Source organism: Taeniopygia guttata, chromosome 12 (genome assembly GCF_048771995.1).
Source record: "Taeniopygia guttata chromosome 12, bTaeGut7.mat, whole genome shotgun sequence".
NCBI classification, from domain to species: domain Eukaryota; kingdom Metazoa; phylum Chordata; class Aves; order Passeriformes; family Estrildidae; genus Taeniopygia; species Taeniopygia guttata.
In genome coordinates this window covers 16,723,467-16,743,765 of record NC_133037.1, presented here as the reverse complement: position 1 = coordinate 16,743,765, position 20,299 = coordinate 16,723,467, and the positions used below count along the sequence as shown (strand labels likewise).

General features: G+C 44.4%; 1 protein-coding gene across 2 annotated transcripts in view; it reads right to left on the bottom strand.

The window, feature by feature from the left end:
- The window catches only part of CACNA2D2 (calcium voltage-gated channel auxiliary subunit alpha2delta 2), a 210,379-nt gene that overhangs the window by 169,723 nt on the left and 20,357 nt on the right, over positions 1-20,299 (bottom strand). For both annotated transcript variants that reach the window (XM_030283501.4, XM_030283502.4), the window contains exon 2: positions 18,656-18,737. In XM_030283501.4, the coding sequence (XP_030139361.2) occupies positions 18,656-18,737 (82 nt within the window). The remainder of the gene's footprint in view (positions 1-18,655; positions 18,738-20,299) is intronic.

The window sequence follows — 20,299 nt, the reverse complement described above, 5'->3', positions numbered from 1 at the left end:
TTGTAAGTCACCATCAGCCTTCAGTTCCCGGAAGTAGAGGCAGAGCATACCAGTAAACACAGTAAAAGAGATGGTGCTACTGACACCCATCAAGGAGTTTGTCTGAGCTGGCAGTGTGAGTTACCTGAGACACAGGAAAGACTGGCAAAAGCTGGTCTGCCTCCTTCTGCTTTACATGAGTGAGGTATTAATATAGAAGCTTTGGAAAGTTGCCTCAAGTTTGCTGCATTGCAATTGCCATAACAATTGGATTATGATCCTTGTTTATCCTCACTGACAAAGTGATTGAGTTTGGTCATCTGGATCCCTTCCCTTCCTGGGGGACAGCAGACAGGTGACAACAGACAGCCCCAGGTCTCCCAGAAGGCAGCAGAGGTCTGGCACTGGCTGACACCCAGCGATCTCCAGGGCCCTGTCTGGGACAGTTTGGACAATCCTGTCAATCCAGCACTTGCCAAGTCCCTCTGACTGCAGAAATTACAGCTGTGAGCTGCTCTTCAGAAGAGGTAGCAGCAGAGATGCAAGAATGATTTCCTTGCACACCATGGATGTGACACAGAGCCAGCCTGAATGCCACACCGCTCTGTTGAGCTGGAGCAAATAAAAGGTCAGAAATGATGAGAATTCCCCACAGCTCAGCTAAGTCAGTGGTGTGGAATTCCTCTGACCAGTCTAAAAGCTATCTAGATTTTCTAGACAAATGGCCAGACAGGCAGGCCAGCTGTAAATGACACAGAAGAAATCACCTGCACAGACACTGCAGTGGGGCTTGGGGAGGATGATGAATTTTGGGGTGCAGAGGCAAGGGAAAATTTGGACAAGGGTTTTGATATTACTCCTAAAGAACATGTGTTCTATCATGGTTTAGGATGCCTTGATATTTGACCAAAAAATCCAAAGCATGGAAGAAAGAAAAAAAAAACAAAAACAAAAAACTAGGAAAAAACAATGACAAATGCAATCAAGCAGTAATAGTCAAAACAAAATCCAACAGACTCCTCCGTGAAGTGTTACTCTATTATGGTCTCATCTATATCGCAAAAGCAATGCAAAGAAAGAGAAGTAGGAGTAAGAACATTCCTAAACCACCTCCAGACACCACAAAGCATCAAGATGCCACTTGTTAACAGCTGGTGTCAGGACTGGAGATGCAAATAGCAAACAGGAAGGATTTGCTGGCTGGGAAAATAGGTCAGAACCAAATGCAACAGACTTGAGACTTCCCCAGCTGAACCCCTGAATATCTGTTGGTCAACAGGCATATTTGAACAGGAGCCACCAGTTCTCACCAGAGAATGAAAAGATACTGAGACAGCCATTGCTGTTTGGCCCCTCTCACTCTTGTTCCCAGTGCTGCAAACAGAATTACAGAATGGTTAGGCTTGGAAGGGACTTTAAAGATCATCCCATTTCAACCCCCTTGCTATGGCCAGTAACACCTTCCACTAGACCAGGTTTCTCAGAGCACCATCCCACCTGGCCTGGAACAATTCCAGGTATGGGGTAGCCACAGTTTCCCTGAGCAACCTGTGCCAGGGCCTCACCATCCTCACAGGGAAGATATTTTAATATGTAATATAAGCCTACTCTCAGTTTGAAGACACCCCCTCTTGTCCTATCATTCCATGCACTTGTGAATAGTCTCTTCCCATTTTTCTTGGAGGCTTCCTTACACGAGCAGGAACTGCAACTGCAGTTTGATGTAATCTTAGCTCAGAGGTGCAGTGCTCAGAGAAGGACATTTGAGGAAAAGACAAACCTACTACAAGGAGCAAGGGAGAATCTAGGAAGTACACTACACATTTAGAAGAGAACAGACCTGCAACAGACACATATTACAAGACCACAGCACAACAGATGGAAAGAAAGAAACACGGTAAATATTCTACAGCACATACAAGCAGCCCTAGAGATATACCAGAACAAATACAGAGGAAGAAATTACTACATATAGCTAACAGAGGTCCACATTAGGAGTGGTATTACAAGAAAGATTACCTCCGTCAAAGCCAACCCCTGGAGACCTCCTTAGGCTAATGTTTGTCCTCAGCAGCTTCTTTTAAGGTCCTTATGAAATAGGGACACCTTTTATTACAGCACCAGTTTCACTTCTGCTTGGTCTTTCATGTGAGAAAGTCTTCTGCTCAGTCTTTCACTTTCTTAAAGTGAGGCAGACCACAGCAACTCGGAGCAGCTTGAGCCTGAGACCCCCATTTAGAAGCCGGGCATGGGGAAGATTTAAGTGGATTCCCATGTGTGATTTCTCCAGGGTTTGCTGGATCCCCATGAAGAGGGCTATAATAGCACACGAGAAGCTGCAAATAGAAATCTGCCAAAATGTACTTCTCCCTGAATTCTCAAAAAGTACTGCAAAGGCCTGTTGTGCCCAAAGTTTTTCTTTGCTTTCAGTTCATGCTAATTTCAACCTATTAAGTGCCAATTTCAAAACATGAATTACAAAACACTCTCAGTGTGCTTACTTTTCTTTTGGTTTCCTCTTGAAAATAACCAACAATGTGCAGTTTGTCCCTAGATTTTTCTGTGGCAGGCATCACTAACACCCAGTGAATGTGAATTCAGAAATCCTCACCGTGGGAGGGAAATCCAGCAATAGATTGCTACACCAGGAAGATAAAGAAATCCTGCCCAGGCTCCCAGTGCAGGCTAAGACAGAGCCTGAGCAACTACTTTCTACCTGAACCACAGAAGTTTTTCATTCCTTTTGCCAGCAGACCTGCTCAACTTTGTGCCCTACCTGGGCTAACTGAAACTTCACAGACCTACTGATCTAGAAATAAACTTTTTATTTGTCATTAAATCCTAAACTAAATGCCATGCAAAGAAAAAAGGTCAAAAGTCAAGTGTGATGTGATTCCTCCAGATATGAGTGGATAATGAACAGCCCAGAAAACACCACAACATTCTCATGCCATAGAAATGCTCAGATAAATGTTTCTGTTTACCTCATTGCAGCAATAATTGGAAGGTTTAAGTGATTTCCTTCATCAGTCTATTGCAAGGGTTAAAGTTAGCCACAAAATTTAGACTGGGATGTTGAGGGCTGCTCAGATGACACATCTTTTGTTCATCTCAGATTCAGGCTTGAGCACAAATATTATATATTGTAATAGCATAGCTTATTATGAAATAATTTTTTTCTGTATAATAAATTCCCCTGGAAAACAGTTTTTGCTTTCTGGTGAAATATGTAGATATGTACAGTATAATTATCACTGGTTCCCCCATAAAACAATAATCCAGCATGGAATATAGAATTTCCAATTTAACAGGGACCTACATTTCTTTAAGGTTTTTGGTTTGGTTTTCCTTTTTTAAACTAGTTAATGAGCCACTTCTAAATGAAATGAATCTCGTTAATGAGAAACTTACGATGATGAGAAAAATAAACCTACCCTTCTGGATTTTATTATGAACATGTTTCTCTTAAGTACACATTCCCCCAGTTTTCCCTTGTCCATTTTCAAAAGGAGTCGTGCATGTTTGCCCTCTGGAAATGCTAAGGGCAAATTTAGATGTAGGATGGAGAGCTATTATCCCCACTGATATCTATACAACCAACAGTTTTGGTAAACCAAAACTCCAGCCCCAAAGAATGGCTTTTTCTTATCACAAGGACCACCAAGACTTACCTGCTGAAACAGAGCATGTAGAGCAAACCAGTGGAGAGAGGGCTTAATGGCTTATCAGGCCTAACTGCCTAAATTCTTGCTTGAGTTTTTCCTCCTGATTTGTTTTGGATTTGGTAAAGTGATTGCAGGAGATCCTGGGTGCAGAGGGCTGCAACTGAGGCACCAGAAAGAGTTCCTGTGTAGATGACATTATGGTTTGCACAGAGCAAACCAGCTGTTGAGGTGAAGAATTCAGCTTTGCCCCATCACACATTTGAAAGTTGTTTGCAGAAGGATTTTTTTACAGGTTTATTATTCCAAGTAATATAGTAAGCTGCTTTTGCCAGTACTTTAACTTAGCCATATTGCAGAGTATGGTTCCTGGATATTCATGAGCTGAGTGAGGAGGCCTTGGAGATGCCCTCTGCAGTGTCATAAAAGACCATCTCCACCACTTGGCTGAAGAAATCCAATAACCAGAAGCTGACACAGTACTGTTGCAAAAAATCCCTACCAAAATCAACCAAGACTAAGAAAAAAAACAACCCCACCTTCCCACTTCACATGGAGCAACTACAAGTGGATTGTGATAAGATCAACCTGTAGCTGTATTCAGACAAGTGGAGTTTGTTCAAATACTTTGTGCACAGACAAATACATTCAATGTTAACAATGTGAAAATGTTGGGGCACCCAAAATTCAAGCATCTGACTTTCTCTACTTCCAGCACAGCAGTGCCACTTAGGAGAAAGCTCATAGTCAAACAGAAATACAGTATCTGCAGTAAAATACATACAAAATTACCACAAAAGTAATTGCTTTTGGTATAAATGGTTGTCTGCAAAGTTTTCTCTAGCATACAAGTCCCTTCAGAAAGAGCAAGAATAAATTTACTGCATGTGAATTTATTCAAAGCTAGTAGATTCAGTATAATGAAATCCTCCTAAGTAAATATATGATAAAGAAGCCAATGCTTAGCACTTGACCTCAGGAGCTGGAGATTTCTTGACACAAGGCTGTAATGCAAAGCAGCAGAAACCTCAGGACTGCTGGCACAGAGGAGTCAAGCAAGGAAAATCTCAGGGGGCTCAACTCCTGCGAGGAGATGGAGCCACACAGGGACTGAAACAACCAGTGCCACCAGAGTGTCATCTCTGGGAGGACTCTGAAAGCCCCCAAATCACAATCCGTGTTGTACCTTTCTTTGCCAAGGGCCATGAAACACTCTGCATACAACTAAAAATGGTGATTTTTGCTGAGTTTTCCTCCAGACTTCATTGTCATATTGCCCAGTACGTGAACAGCAGCACACTTTGGTTTCCCCCACAAAAACAGGTGCTCTGTGTGAGAATAACTTTATTAGTCTGTTATAGTAAGAGAGAAAAAGAAGCTGCCATTCAGTTGCATGAAAATCTTCACACCCATGACACCTACTCCTTGTCCAGAGTGTTGTCTCTCTGTTACCAGACATCCCACTGGCTCAGGAGCTGAAAGGCCTTGGTGCCCACTATGCCATTCAGTGGATGAATGTGGGATGGCATTTCCTCTGGCACAAATCTTCCCACGTCCCAGCTTCACAGTGTGTCAAGCATTTCTATAACAAACACCACAGGAGTCCTGTTGGTTATGGGTGACAGCAGGGGTGGAAAACCCTGCTCCTGCAGAAGTAACTGAGACCAAGGGCCAAACCTATGGTGACCACTAACATCCCATGTATGGTGTGTCACAGAAGATGAAGTGCAAAAGCCCTCTGAATTCATGTTATCTCTGCATACAGCATGTCACTTAATTGCCCAGAAAAGCCTCTTGGAGAAGCATATGGGAAGTTTTCCCATGAAAAATGACACCGCTCAAAGTCTTTTCTAGCTAGAAACCACTCGACAGAATCTATCACTACTGACATCTGGGACATAAGCTTCAAAGCAGTTAATTTACCATTTTAGCTTGAGCCAGTTTCCCATAGAATTGATATCCAAAGTAGGTAATTGTTATGCCAGAAAGCAGAATCATTAGAGGAGAAAAAAAGGTGAAGAAGAAACCTATGCAGTAATTCTCCTGCAGTATCCAGGCCTGCCAAAGCTTCATTTAGGATTGCTGATGACCCCTCTTTGGCCTCCCACATTGCTGAACTTTTAAGACAATGCTTCTACAGCTATTCTACAAGATCATGAATAGCCTGTAGAAGTATTGCAGTAACAAACACCGAGACAAGCCCCCAGCAAGGTCCCAGGCCAGACAATAAAGCCTTTGTGCATCTCTGCTGGTACAACTGCAGCTCACCTTTAGCACCGAGCTCAAGCTCCCAGCTGTGCTAATTAATTGCTTGAGGAGCTGTCACCGTCTGGGTGACGCAGAGCCAGCAGCCATTGCCACTCCTCCCCTCCCTGCCGCAGTCACATCAGCTGCTCTTCTCAAGGACCTCCTAGGGCTGGCTCCCCACCTGTCCCCTGCGAGTGGGAACTGAGGGGAGCCAAACCACAGCAGCTCTTTAGGAGCCAACGCTTTCCCCTGTCCCCCTGGCCATCACTCCCCCATCTCTGTCACTCCAGATATCAGCAGGAGCTTTGCTCCACTTGCAGAGTTTCTAACCACACTGACAAAGCTGGTGTCCCACCTCTGCCTGGCACTTGCAGCTACAGAGGACACACAAGGACCTCAGGACCTTCTGCCTAACACACCCCATATTTACCGCATTCAGAGTGTGCTCCCATACCCATATGAATCTTGTGGTGATGGACAACACAAAAAGAACCTGCTAAACCCCCAAAAATCGACTGCAATAAGGTGCTGCAAGAGCTGAGTAACTCTCATTACATCATTTGTCTGTGAATCCATTCCAATCAGCCTTTCCAATGGCTCCAGTACTCTTTCCAGTCCATGAGGCTAGGATCTATGGCAAACCTGATCCTACAAGCTGAAAGTATACGGCTTTCCCCTCCTGACAGCACTCCTAGGGATGCCCATGGACACTAAAAGACCTGTAAAAAGATTGCCTCATGAAGGAGGGCACGGTCCAGAAATCACATGCCACTTTACAGGCTGGCAAGTGGACACCCACTGTAAAAGTAACCCCAACCTTATTTTGTGACTGCACCTGGGCTGTATCCAGCTTTTGTTTAAAAATGACTCCAGTCATTTCCCAGTCCTGCCTCCAGAGCTGTGTGAGGAACACTGCTGGTTATTTTTTAGAGTGAATCAACACTAATTCAAACTTGATGGCAACTTAATGACTTCCATCAGCAGCTCTGCACAGAGCAGAGCAGTGACCTCAAGCCAGTGGCTGACTGAAGGGCACCCACACCCACATAACACATGTGCAAAGTATAAGGGGATCTTCTTTGATTTGCACTGGGTATCAGCATATGTTTTAGAAATGAATCCGATTGTAACCAATATGTTAGGAAGACAGGCCAGGCTCCTGGAAGAGTGGGACTAGGAGATGGTTTCTGCTAGCAGAGTGCTTTCAGTCTGAGGTTTACACTGAAGTTGTTACACCTACACCTGTGATGAAAAATCCTTCCTTAATACTGCACTGCAATAGCAGGAGAAGCCTGATTCCTTATTAAGTTGTGTAAGCAGAGAGGTCAAGTCTAGCAGTGCTGAAAACCTGCAATTCCCTGCCCTCCTTTGGGATGCCACAGGTCAAGGTGGAAGTACAATGGCAAGTACATTTGCCCTGATGCTGCATTTGCTCTGTGGGTCAACAGAGACCATCTACTCCCTGGGCTGTCGTTCTGGCATCTTTCATAACCACTAACCTCTCTTCTAAAAGAAAAAAGAGGTTTTATTAGAAAGTCAGTGGACGATCCAAATGTCAGAGTGAAAAATCCAGAGGAAGGTTAAGGATTTTTTTACCTTTTTATTTTTCTTAATATAGCTGCACTGGAGGTGAGTGAACACCAGAGCATTTTGATTTCCTGCCTGGTTTCAATAAACGTTGCACTCCCAGGCACCCAAGGGACTGCTGTGGTTTGTCAAAACCAATTAATTTTCTTCCACAGAATGCTTCAGGCACCTCAAAATGTCGTTGGAGAGCTAGCACACATCTAAGGAGGAGGGAAAGCTGGCAATCAACTGCTGCTCGGGCTCTGCATCAGGAGCACAGCCCTAAAAACTCACACCAACAGCAGAGGCAAGGAGAGGACGATGGCTTAGCACTTCAGTCATGGGAGGGAGCTGAGGGCACAGCCAGCGAGAAAATGACTTTTGTTGTAGGCCCTACAAATATAAACACAAAGCTGCCACTTGTGCAACTTGCCAGAATAAGTTTCCTAAGGGAGAATTCAAAGCTGAAAGTTTCTCTCTCTCACTTGCATTTCCTAGGATTCAGTGCTAATAGATGTAGTAATGAGCCAGAAGAGGTAAACAGAACAGTTGTTATTAAAGAAGACATTTGGTAGGTATGCCCTGGAGTCGGGATTCATAGGTTCCATCCCCAGCTCTCCATCAGACTCGCTGTAAAGAATAAAGGTTTTCCTCATCCAAATCTCAATTTCCTATTTACAGAGCCAAACTTGGATGTTTTCCTTCTTTCCAGTTTTGAGATGTGAAAGTAAAATTGTTTGCAAGTAATTTTAATAATCAGCCATGAAATGCAGTAGAGGTATGCATGGTATTACCATGCTAGAATTTATTTTTCAGTGAACACCAAGTCACTGGGCACTTCAGAACATACTGGAGGTATCATTTCTACTCAGAAATGGACATACCCAGTAACGATGCTATGAATATTCCATGTCTGTACCTCACAGCAAACTATTATCACTGAATGTTAGGTAACCACCTGTTGCTTTCTACAAAAGGCAGGGATGGGGACAGATGTTTCTTTTGCATGCCAGCACTCTGCAAAAGGGGCAGAAGACAAAAGTTAAGTTGAATTTTAAACTATTTGAGTTGACTGTGGAGTCACATGCAAATCCTGCTAGAGCAGGAAACAGAACAACAACGGATGTTCCTAGCAAGCACTATAGTAAGGCCCAGCCTGCTCATAATGTCCAAGGAAACTGAGAACCAAGGCTCCTTTGAAGATCCCAGGCCCCTAATCAGGTCTAGTGTCATCCTTGCTGGACCACTGACAGAAACAAAGCACTTCCAAAATTAAAAATGACAGCATGCTGAGCAGTGACGTGAGCTTTACAGTATAACAAATCTTAGAAGAACAAGGAATAAATCCACCTTTTTTTCTTTTTCTGTTCACCAACTGTGGTATCTTCAATGACCTACTTGTTTTTAAAAGTAATCCAACATTTACCATTACAATCTTCTTTGCTCCTCAAGTCACAGAAACCCCCTGCTGTCTCCTTCTTCTCTATTTACCTGGCCTTACAGTCACAGCAGGGAATTGAAAATCTGCTCCCTGCCTCCTAGCTACAAGCCAAGGCTTTGCTTGGGTATCCAACAGATGATAACTAATGCTACTGCTTAAACAATCCCTAGAGTGGCTCCTGACACATGCAGACATTTAGATCTGCCACCAGTCCAAGCCACATCAGCCAGGCATTTAGGAAACTTCCCTGATAGAAATAGCCATGCCTCTCATTCACAGCATCTCTTTGCATCAGTAAATCTCATGTTTCATTCAGGCAGGATTTTTCTCAGTGCTCTTACTTACTATTTAATATTTATGCTATGGTCAGTGTCCAAAAAGCATGACACTATTGGTTATAGTAGGTGCTGAACAAACACATACTAAATCTGTCTTGGATGCTTCCAGGTGTGAAACGTCAGTTAGAAAAGGGAAAAAAGTCAATAAAATCTCAAGCCCAATGAATAACTGAATCAAAATGAGCAAGCCCAAATATAAATCTAAAATAATGAAACAGAGAAATCCTCCAAAATATACAAAAAAAAAAAAATTAGGGAGTGCCTCACATATATCAGTTGGCATTGATCAGCCCAAGAACAATAGAAGAGGAAGGAGAATCCATAACCATCAGCATCACCTTCCTTAGCCTGTTCACCTTCCTTCACTCTGCTCTGGACCTCCCAAATCATGAGAGAACCTGGTTTATTCCTAAGATATAAAAATGTGTGGAGCTTTTCAAACTCATTGTATGCAGAATTGTTACAGTAAGATGCAAAGGATACGAGTGTTGGAAAGCTACAGATTCCTGATGGTTACCAAGATCTGGAGTCTCCCAAGAGGCAGCTCCTCCAAAAGCAGAGCCATCTCTTTCAATAAAGCAACAGCAAACTACACCTTTAATCAGAGCACAGATTCTCAGTCTTTAAGCAAAGCTCTCCAGTACTGAGGACCAGTTGATCTGTTTACAAGGAAGGCAAGACTGATCTAATAACAGACTCCACTCTCTCTCCCTCCCTTACAATAATATCTTAACTCAAAATAATTAAAAGGAAATAAGTACCTATAAAACTGGCAGCATCATTGCAGGCCAATAGGTTGGCACGGGTGGGTGTTTGAAATAAGTGGTCCATTCAAGTTATTCACTTTAGATGTCAGAGGTGATCTGCTGTAATGAGGCACAATAAACACACTTAACATGCAAAGTGCCCACTGCTGTTTACCAGGCTGGAGCCACACTGGAACAGAACAACCACAACTGTGCTCCTGAGAAGTCACCTCCTCCCTGGCCTCCTCAGCTTCCCAAGCCCTCCTGCATTTCTCCATACCGAACAAAGATGTGACACATGTTAGTGCTTCCTCTGCACAATAACCTCAAGTAGCTAACAACAGTTTCCTTCTTTAAACCTTCCAGTATAACTGCATATTTCACTCCTCTGCAGTCCAGCGATGAATGGAAGTGATGGATCATCCACAAGAATGCCAGGATCCACTAGTGTCCAATATCTAGTGCTTGCTTGACAAACCTATCAGGAAGAGAAATGCAAACTCCCCAGCCTGCAGCATTTCAAGTTGAAGGGGCACTTAAAGCCCATAAATAATATTTAAAAACATAGAATGGGAAAAATATGAAACTATGATGAAATACAGATATATATTTTCTATGTTTTGTATCTTGATCAGTGATAGAGTTGCATTTTTGGTTATCAGCTCTGCTCACAGGAGACTGAATTCAAGGCTATATCAATTCTCCTGTGAATGTAAAGGAAAAGTACCATCTGGAGAGAATAATAAAACAATTAACTTTCCATTAAAGAATAATCTATGTATGTTTTTAAGAAGGGAAACTTTAATGATCTCTACCTAATTATTCATGCTACATTCTGGCAGAGTTGGTATGGATTTTGCCTTGCTTCATTTTTAAACACAGCCTGAAGTTAACAACTTCAGCTGGAATGAATGTGGGGACCACACAGGCTCCTTCAGTCAAGGGCAGGACAACCTGGATGAGAGAGGCTTCCAGAAACACCAGCCAAGGTCTCAACCTTCCCATGGATTCATACGGCTCTGTAAGGGCAACAGCATCAATTCAAAGAAGTACACTGAATATTCATGATGTTTTTACAAACATGGCTGTTGACTGGCTGGGTACATCAGCTACATTTTTGGATGCAAAACTCAAAGTAGCGCACTCAGGAGATGCACACACCTGAACATCACGCTGTTGAATGCTGGCCTCATTTAACTTGTCACCGACAGCAATATAAATCAGAAATTACTCCATAAAACTCAACAGCAACCCCCTTTGATTGTACAAACTCACCAATTGGCTGCAAGTGTATTATCTTTACAAAGTAATTCTGTAAAGTGGAAAGGTTCAAAGCAAGGGCTTTAAGGACTATTACTCTGCCTGTTACCCCTTCTAAACACACCCTCCTCTATGGACCTGCTGGCTGTACCCATGATGGAGAACAGTCCAGGCTGCACCACACCTTGGTTCTGCAGGCCTGCTCACCTGAACCACCTGCCTCAGTTTCCCAGTGGATAATACTAATGAGTCAGTAACTCTGCATGCCTGCACTTCATTCTAGTTTACACAGCGCTTCCCAGCCAAGGCTCTCAAACATTTGGAAAGGACCAAATATAGTTTAAGCTAAAATTAACTGGAACATAAGTACCAGGATTCAGCCACTCAGATCACTCCTTTAGAACACCTACCTGGCACTCTGGGCTTTCCAGCATGAGAACTCTCACATTAAAGAGCTGGTAAATAGTGAGACAGTGTCCAGGCAATTCTTTGCTACTATTTATTGACCGACTGATTGAGATCAGGTTTTGTGACACAGTGCAGGCACATTTATCCCTCTCCCCTGCAAGGTGCTAAGTTTTATGATCTGAAAAAGTAATTAAAAAAAAAGCCCATATAATCCTGGCACACAAACTAGTCACACCTGAGTCCTGCTGAAAAAATCCCTGCCTCAGCTTTCAAATGTTGCAGAACATTTTCATTCGCAGCTTCTGCATAAATGGAGCAAGTATTGAGCCTAAGAGTCTAAGGCATTTTAGCCTTTGAAACTTCCAGTCTGCTCTTCCCCTAGAACTGTAAAAGCCCATCTTTCTGCCCTATATATATATATATATATATGTATATACACACAGGCATAACCACATACACAGATATGTGCACACCCTGATGTCTCAAAGCAGGGCCCCTGCATCTGCCAACAGGCTGCACACTGCATCGGCACAATGGCTCTGGTGCAGGATCTGCACCACCCACTGGAAAGGATTTAGTGAGGGGTGCTAACGTCACACACTGAGCAGCCACATACAGCTATAAATTATTCATACATATTACTCTAATTATGCAAATGTACTAAAAGCTGGAGCATATGTTTCCCTGACATCTCGCAGTACGGATGCAATATGCTTCTAGTAGAGAGAAAGATTGAGAAGTGAGATGATGGGTGTAAGGGGGCTAACGATGGCACTCACTGGCCCAAGCAAGGGGTGCCAGAGGATCCCTCTTTCTGAACCAAGCTGCTGCAAGCCTAAGGACATTTAAATGCTGCTCCTTGGTAATATAGTGTTGTCTTTGCACTCAGTGCTGAACAGAGTGCTGAGGCTGCCGAATGGCCCAGGCAGATTAAAATAAACCCAAGCAGTTTGGAACAGGAATGTGTTTATCTGGCATCACACACTTCCTCTTATCAAACATGAGGAGCAGGGGAGGGCACAGTGGTGGTGTGCGGAAGCAGGCTGTGTGCATGCTGCTAGGAGAGGGGGAGGGAAAAGAGGAGAGGAAAGCAAGGATCAGACAGATTATGCATGAGCTTGGGAACCAGGGGCTTGGAGCTAGGCATCATCTCACTGGGGGATGGAGCCCATCCTCCAGGGCATTCCCCAGATGGGTACTAGTTGTTGGAAAACTCAGTAAGGTCCTTTGTCCCTGGCAGCATCTGGAAGAGGGCAGGCATTCAGTGCTGCTGTGGCATAAGCAGCTGGCTTTGTGTGTTGCCCAAGCTTTGGGTTCAAACTCTTCTCAACTCTGTTGAGCCCAGTGCAAACACTGGGCATCACCTGCCTCCTGTTCTGGGGGATGGGGCTGACACCACAGAAGCAGAAGGCCAGATGAATTCTGCTATGGTGTTTTGAAGATAGTGCTGGATTGACTATGAGAAGATTAGGATCTAATTCCCAACTCTGCCGTGTTGGGAATAAGGATCACATCACTGTGTTTCTGTGAATTCTCACTCCATGTGACAGAGCCCTATGGAAGCAGAAAGGCTTCTCAGACACTGTGTCCAGAGCATTGTGCAGGGGGACTCTGATTCTCTTGCATCCTTCATTTAAAATTCCATTAACACTTCTCAGATTCTGCAGCCCTACTGAATGACCAGCTGAGTGTTTCTACACCCAGAGAAAACAAAAGAACAGATTAAACATCATGTAATACCACAGTTACTTGGGAGATTTAAGCTAACTTATTATTATTCCAGTAGTTACTCAAGATCAAAAAAGTTGAACAGAAAACCTTGACAGCTCCTTTGATAAGAGCATGCCTCACCTCCTGGTGCTAGTATTAAAGAGGCTCTAGCTCTGTACCAGCAGTTTTGTAAGGGATGCTCTCACAGAGCCACGTGAAGCACTCGGCACTGCAGAGACCCTGTCACAGGAGGAGTGCTAGTGACTGCAGCACTACACAAGGCAGATGCCATTTCAGCTCTTCAGACCCAAGGCAAAATTCTGACAGTATACTAGTTTTTTTTAATTCAACTTCTTGTTTGTGCACAGCTCAATCACAGCTCCTCACCTGCAGCTGCCTGAACTAAAGCATGGCCATGCTTTAAAAACAGAGGGGATATATCAGAGAAGCAGCACTGAGCAGAAGGGACAGGTAGGATGAGGCAGACAAAGCTGGGGACACCTGCACACATCCTGGTCACTCTGTCCCAAGCCCTGGCCAGCAGGGTCCTTCCCTGTCAGAAAAACCCAGAGCAATGAACAGCAGCACTTCTGCCAGGCAGAGATGCCAAAGTAGCAAAACAAAGTACGAGATAACAAGCAAGAATAGAAGACAGATGTGAAAATCCACTGGAGTAAAACCAGATATTGATTACAAGGACCAAGCAGAGCCACTTCTGCTGTGCCACAATCAGCAAACTCCTTGTGGGGCTGCATCCCAAAGGGTATAGCATGAGTCTCCCTTTCCCCTGGGCCCATCCTCCTTTCTGTGCAGTCACACATGCTGAGGACCAAGCACAGCACAGGCAGAGGCTCCCTCCCTGCCCAGCTCAGCCAGCAGGCTGCTCCCCACATCCCACCCTGCGCTCAGGTTTGAGGCCATCTCACCCTTTACAAACTGAGTGGTTCCTCATCACCAAGGCCAGCAGAATCCTTATCTTCCAGTCATACAGCAGCAAGGCAGACCCAGACCTTGGCTGCCCAGAGGAAAGGGAAGAGGGTACAAAACCAGCTTGACAGGCTGGAGACGAGAAGCAGGTGCAGCTCAGGTCCAGCTCTGCTGCCCACCCTGCTCCTGCTGCAGCCTGTCTGTGGCAGGGTACAGCACCTCCAGGAGAAAGTTCTATCCTGCTATGGAAGCAGTCCTCAGGAAAGACAGCCAGAGGGAAGAGAGAAGGGAAGTCAGAGCAGGAAAGGGGGATCAGCATTTACATCTCTCAGCTCTTCCCCTCTCATTTGAAAGGCTTTGGCTTCCTCAGTAGCTGCCAGCGAGGAAACAAGGCCACTGGAGGCAGCAGGGATAACTGGTACTAGAGGAGGGGGAGGGGATGTTCTGACCAGCTCGCTGCTCACCTCAGGAGACACAGGATCAAACACAATTTAGGTAACAAGCCAGGGCAGATTTGAGCCTCAGCCCAGCTATCCAGAAAAGGAGTTTTAACACAACATCCAGGGGAGCTGCTCAGTGTGGCACAAAACCCAGCAGCACACAGAGCTCTGCTGTCACCAGTCCTGCCACGAATGCAGCACAGCAGGACACTGGAGGCTGGGACAGGGCTGCACCAGCGTGGGAAATCTCTTGAGTACAGTATACCCTCGTGCAGGTTTTGCAGCATCTAGGCTGGAAAGACAAAATATTAATTCATTTTTTACTAAAGTCAGTAACTTTTACTTGTGCAAAAAAACTAGGAGAAAGAAATATAGTATGGTGTAGCAAGAAATGTCAAAACAAAATATTTTTTTGTTCTGCAAAGTGAAGAGTCCACTGTAGCCACAAAGAAGTCACTAACAGAAAAAAAAAAGACCTGGAAATCAGACAGTTGTATTTTTAGTATAATATTCCTTATTCTAGAAATAATTATTTTAAGAATGTCAATCTATTCAGCCAGCATTATAGGGTTCTACATATCATCGTGCCAGTCAGAGCTAAATTAGCAATGATTTGTGCTCCCAATTATCTCTGGTGAGCTGCGAGGGAGGCAAGAATAGGGAGGCAAAGCAACATGCCCTTATCCAAGTGCTGGGATTTGTTTTGAGGCATGCCTGGAGGAACCAGCCAGCCAAAGGATGCTGCACCACAGGCACTCTGAGGGCTGAACACTGACTTCACCAGGCAGAGAATCATCTGAGCAAGTCCATGGTCCTCCATACAGCTCCAAGCCTGCAGTGTTCAGTCATATGGGTGGCCCACCACAGCCAGTCTGTCTGTCTAATCTGCACTTCAGTGTTTTCAAGGTCTGGACATCAGGAGAGAAGCGAGGTGATACCTCACAGCTGAAAGAAGAGCCCTTGGCATGACTCCCTTTTACATCTCAGAGCTTCTCACCCTCCTGTAATTGCTCCAGAATGGTCCCCTTGTGCAAAGGAGCATCTGCATGGTACAAGCTTGGAAAATCTCCCCAGGGAATTGCCTGTCCACTTGGCAGGACAGGAAGGAAGCATGGGCATTGAACTTTTAGCACTCCAACTCAAGGAAATGACTATAGAGTTAAAACAAAAATCTTTCTGGGATGGGCAGCGCTCCAGAAAGATAAAATATTCAGCACTGTTATGTTCCTGGACACCATATTTCTGACAATAAATCTCATGCCTCATATGCCATAACAGTGATGATATCAGGCAATAACCAAAGAACAAGTCTTCATCCTTTCACAGCAACCCAAGAAAAAAAGATTTGCAAGTAAACCTGGCCAATCTCAGAGGAGGGTATTTTTTATTATTATTTGGTCTGTCACTTTGGTAGTCAGGCCTGGAAAGGGAAGATCCATTTCTGGCATGGACCCACCTCCAGTGCGTCACAGTCCCATGAGAGCTGGCAGTGGAACCCACCAACTCACAACAGACCCCACCATGTTCAGAAGGACCAGTTCTGTCTTTGGTGACACTGGAGCACTGTTCTCCCCCACTGGAACACTTTTATAATACTACTATGCACAGTGAACCAGAAATCACCTCTGCAGACATGTTCCAGGCAATCATGGCAAGCCCAAAGTGCATCAGCAACTTTTAGCAAAAAACAAGGTTCTACTTGCTTCATTTTTGTTTATTCTTCCTGCCCTGCATGGGTCTATTCTTGCTTAATGATGAACCTTCCTGTGAAATCCCAGTGAGTGGAATTAGCTTCTAGCTATACCATGTTTCAGCTCCCACAGCTCCTCAGGGGCTCTTCCTTCCCCCTCTGCCTGCTCACCTTCTAAATTTTGAGTATGGTTGCAGTAGAATGTGGACTTCTCCTAAGTTAAACTTTTTAAATCCATGTCTCCAAGTAGGTTATGGTGCCACTTTAAGACATTAGACAGCCCCCATACTGTAACCCCAATGAACCTGTGTGCACCTGGTGCATCAGGACTCCCTGCAGGTACAGCTCTGAGAAGCACTCCATGCCATTTTCCATCAGTGAACTTGTGCTAGTGTGCACTAGCAAGGGATGTGGTTCTTAAGTATCATCCACTTGATATTGCATCTACAAATCACACCTGAACTCCACATCCCAAGTTCTCCCCTAGAGATCAGCAGACAGCCTCCACCAGTCCTTTCTGGTGTTCAAACAGCTGCACAGTGGAATTTTCAGTAGCTCATTTCTTGGCTTCAGCTGATTTATGCATTTACTAGATACAATAATTAGCTTCCTCCCTTTACAAGAAGATTCCAAAACAGATTTCAAAAAACCCCTTCAATCCCTCTGTAGTCAGTGTATCCAGTATTAATCCATTGAAGTACTGCATTATGTTCTACCAGAAGAATTAAACAGGAAAAGTGGGAAGCTCTCTTACCTGTAATTGACTGACTGGCCAATAGGAGTCAAGTGCTGGCAAATTGGAGGTGTAATTTCTCTTTAATTACAGCATTAAAAAAATTACATGATATACCTATTTAACATGCAAAGTAGTAAAATCAAAGCTAATAAGAATAAATTGTAAAAGAGCACATGTACAAAAATGTAGTAGCAATACTTTTGTTTTTTATGATTGTGCTGTGCTGAAGAGAATGCTGGCTGCTTCACCATTATATTGCCTGGAAAACATCCCCAGCTCTAAGACCCTGCCAACATGCAAAACTGCATTGCACAAATGCATGGCTACATTTAGAAATATCTGTTGAAACCCAAGTGGGTGTATATACTTTTCATGCTGCACATGAAGTTTATATCAATCCACCTAAAGTTCAGCTAAAATAAATGCACACCAAACCCAGGCACACCATTCTAGAGCTCAAATATGAACACAAATGAATGGATGAACCATGAAGAGTTTTGCAAGCCTTCAGGTAAACTCATTTCAAAATGCATTTAAAAGAAAATAGTGTGACCTCTGTGTTTAGACAATGGATTACAACCAGTACTATAAAATATCAGCAGTTCTGTTTAAGCCAATATAGCTGCTAGTGCAAGACAGACAGTAGGAGTCCCATAAAGTATTGGCATCTGAGAAGAACATGTCACTGTCACCAGAAAACACAAATACACCCATGCTTTTTTTATGGGGTAATATATTTATCACTCTAGAGAAGCCTATTTTCTTTAGATTAACACCATAACTGTTATTCCAAATTGCTCAATTTCAAATCAGCTAGTCAGCACAAGAGTGTGGGCATGGGGAAACAAGGCTTAATGGGGAAAGGGAAGGTTTTAAAGATTGTTTGATCCCAAACCTAATAAACCCCGATGAAGCTGTTCTGTAGCTGCCCTAACCCAACCCAGAGCACTGCTGCCAGAAGAGCAGGTCTGGCTTCTGCAGCCTCTGCATCCTGGTGCTAACTCAGGGAGCAGGAGGCAGATGCCAGCATCAGTAACTGAATTTTGTTTTCTGGCACTTGGAAACAGTGGCCAAACAACAACTAAAGTTTTACCTGCAATTATATTTAAAAACAAGGAGCTTCCAATGGCTGGTAAAATTATCCTTTCAACATTTCCTGCTTTGCCAACACAAGTTGAAATTTAAAACACAACCTTCAGTCCCTGGAGGAAAGGTTCGTTTAATTTATTATTTTTTAGTGTCTCATATAGGAAAAGCTCAAGAGGTACATGCTCAGATAGCAGTGACATGCAGCCCCAGAGACAAACAGATACAAACCACACTCACTCCCACACACTTGATAAATGCATCTGATTGCCCAGGAACCAGAAGCTCAGCCAGCCATGGCCCTGCACATGAAGTGAGCTGAGAGGGTGAGAGTGCAAGAGTTCACACAGGTGATTTCTGCAGATGAGAACATTCATTGCCACAAGAAAGGCAGCACAGGTAAAAGAAAGGCAGCTTACCTTCCTGAGCTGCTGGACTCCACCAAATATCCTCATCACTCCGTCAATCTCCTGCTCCAGCCTCCTGGCCCAGTACTGCATACTGCAAGAGATGGAGGGAAAGAGAGAAAGAGAAAGGGAGAGAAAGAGAGAGAAAGAGTCAGAGCCCTGACACTGAGTAGATAAGCAAGGGACTGAAGGGAAAGGGAGGAAATCAGTGCCTCAGCTAAGTTCACTGCTCTCTGCAGCACCAAGGGCAGGGCAGAGTACCAGGAACACACTGCTTTGAGAATTACAGCTGGGGCAGGTTATAAACTTCAAGACTTTAAAATTTATGCAGAAGGCACCACAGAGAGAAGAGGGGAGAAAAAAGTACAACAAAAACTGCGAAGTTTGAGGCTTTATTTTCTCCTTATATAAACATTTGCAGTAGATAATTATTTAAGCCCAGAGTGATTAACAAGGTAGAAGTGCTGTGGAGTACAGAAAACAGCTTATTGCTTCAGCAGGGCTCTGTGGCAGAGAGCAAACCCCAAGCCATGGCAGGGCCAAAGGTGTCTTGTCCTACTGCAGGAATGGATTATCACTGCAGCACCACAGGAGAGACCTGGGCACAGCCAGCAGCCAAGAGCACAGCAGTGAGTGCCCAAGGGCTCAGCTGCTCTGCACCTTCAGCAAAGCCCAACCTGTGCCAGGCACCAGCTCTGCCAGGCCCACAGTGGGCAGAGGGAAGGGCCAGGAGCTGCCTCTGGCACGTCCTTCATCCTGAGCCCTGTACGGAGAGGGAGCTGCCAGGCCTTCCAACAGGCACAACACCCTTCCATACACAGGATTTCTGCCCACAGAAATAACACCAAGTTAAAAACAACAAATAAACCCTCTTCTAAATCCACAGAACTTGGTAATTCTCCTTCTCTTAATGAGATTTCCCAGCTTCAGCCGCTGCCCAGGCAAATGTCAAATCTCCTGTCTGACCTGGAAAAGCAACACTCAATTGCCTCTGCACCACTTGGCACTGTCTTCAATGCTTTTTTCACAGCAACATTCCTCTCTCAATGGATGCCACAAAAAGGAGGGAAGGAGCAGAAGGAGTAGAAAGTAAGGCCAGCAGCAGGGCAAAGTGCTGGTGGGAGTGAGCTCGGGGAGGTTGCACTTTCTTTAGGTTCACCTAATGATTTCATTCTTCATGCAAAGAGACATCCCCCAGGCAGCCCACACACACTCCCCCACAACCCCCAAACCATGGAGGGGCTCTCCCAGAGATCAAGGAGCAAAGAAACCTTACTATTTTTGAGCTGGGCACTGAATTACACAGCACAGCCCTAAGGCTGGGCAGAATTATCAAAGCAGAAGATGCCCTGAGCTGAGGGGCAGAGCAGAGCTGAAGCATCACTTTTGAGGGGTGAGGAACCAGCAGGACAGAGGGAAGGACTGGCAGATAGATGTGTGTTTCTGAGGCAAAATTCATGCCAGTTAATAACATACAAGTCTGTGGATGAAAACAAGATTTAATTGTGCACGCCAAGCCTCCTCAGTTTTCCAGTGTAACTTATGCTATTTCCCATCTTCCCACAGAAGCAACGCTGCCTCCTGTCCCCTGGAAGCGTGGCTGGGAAGGGAAAATCTGGGAAATGAGATGAGCAAACCCCCTATTCTGCCAGAGGA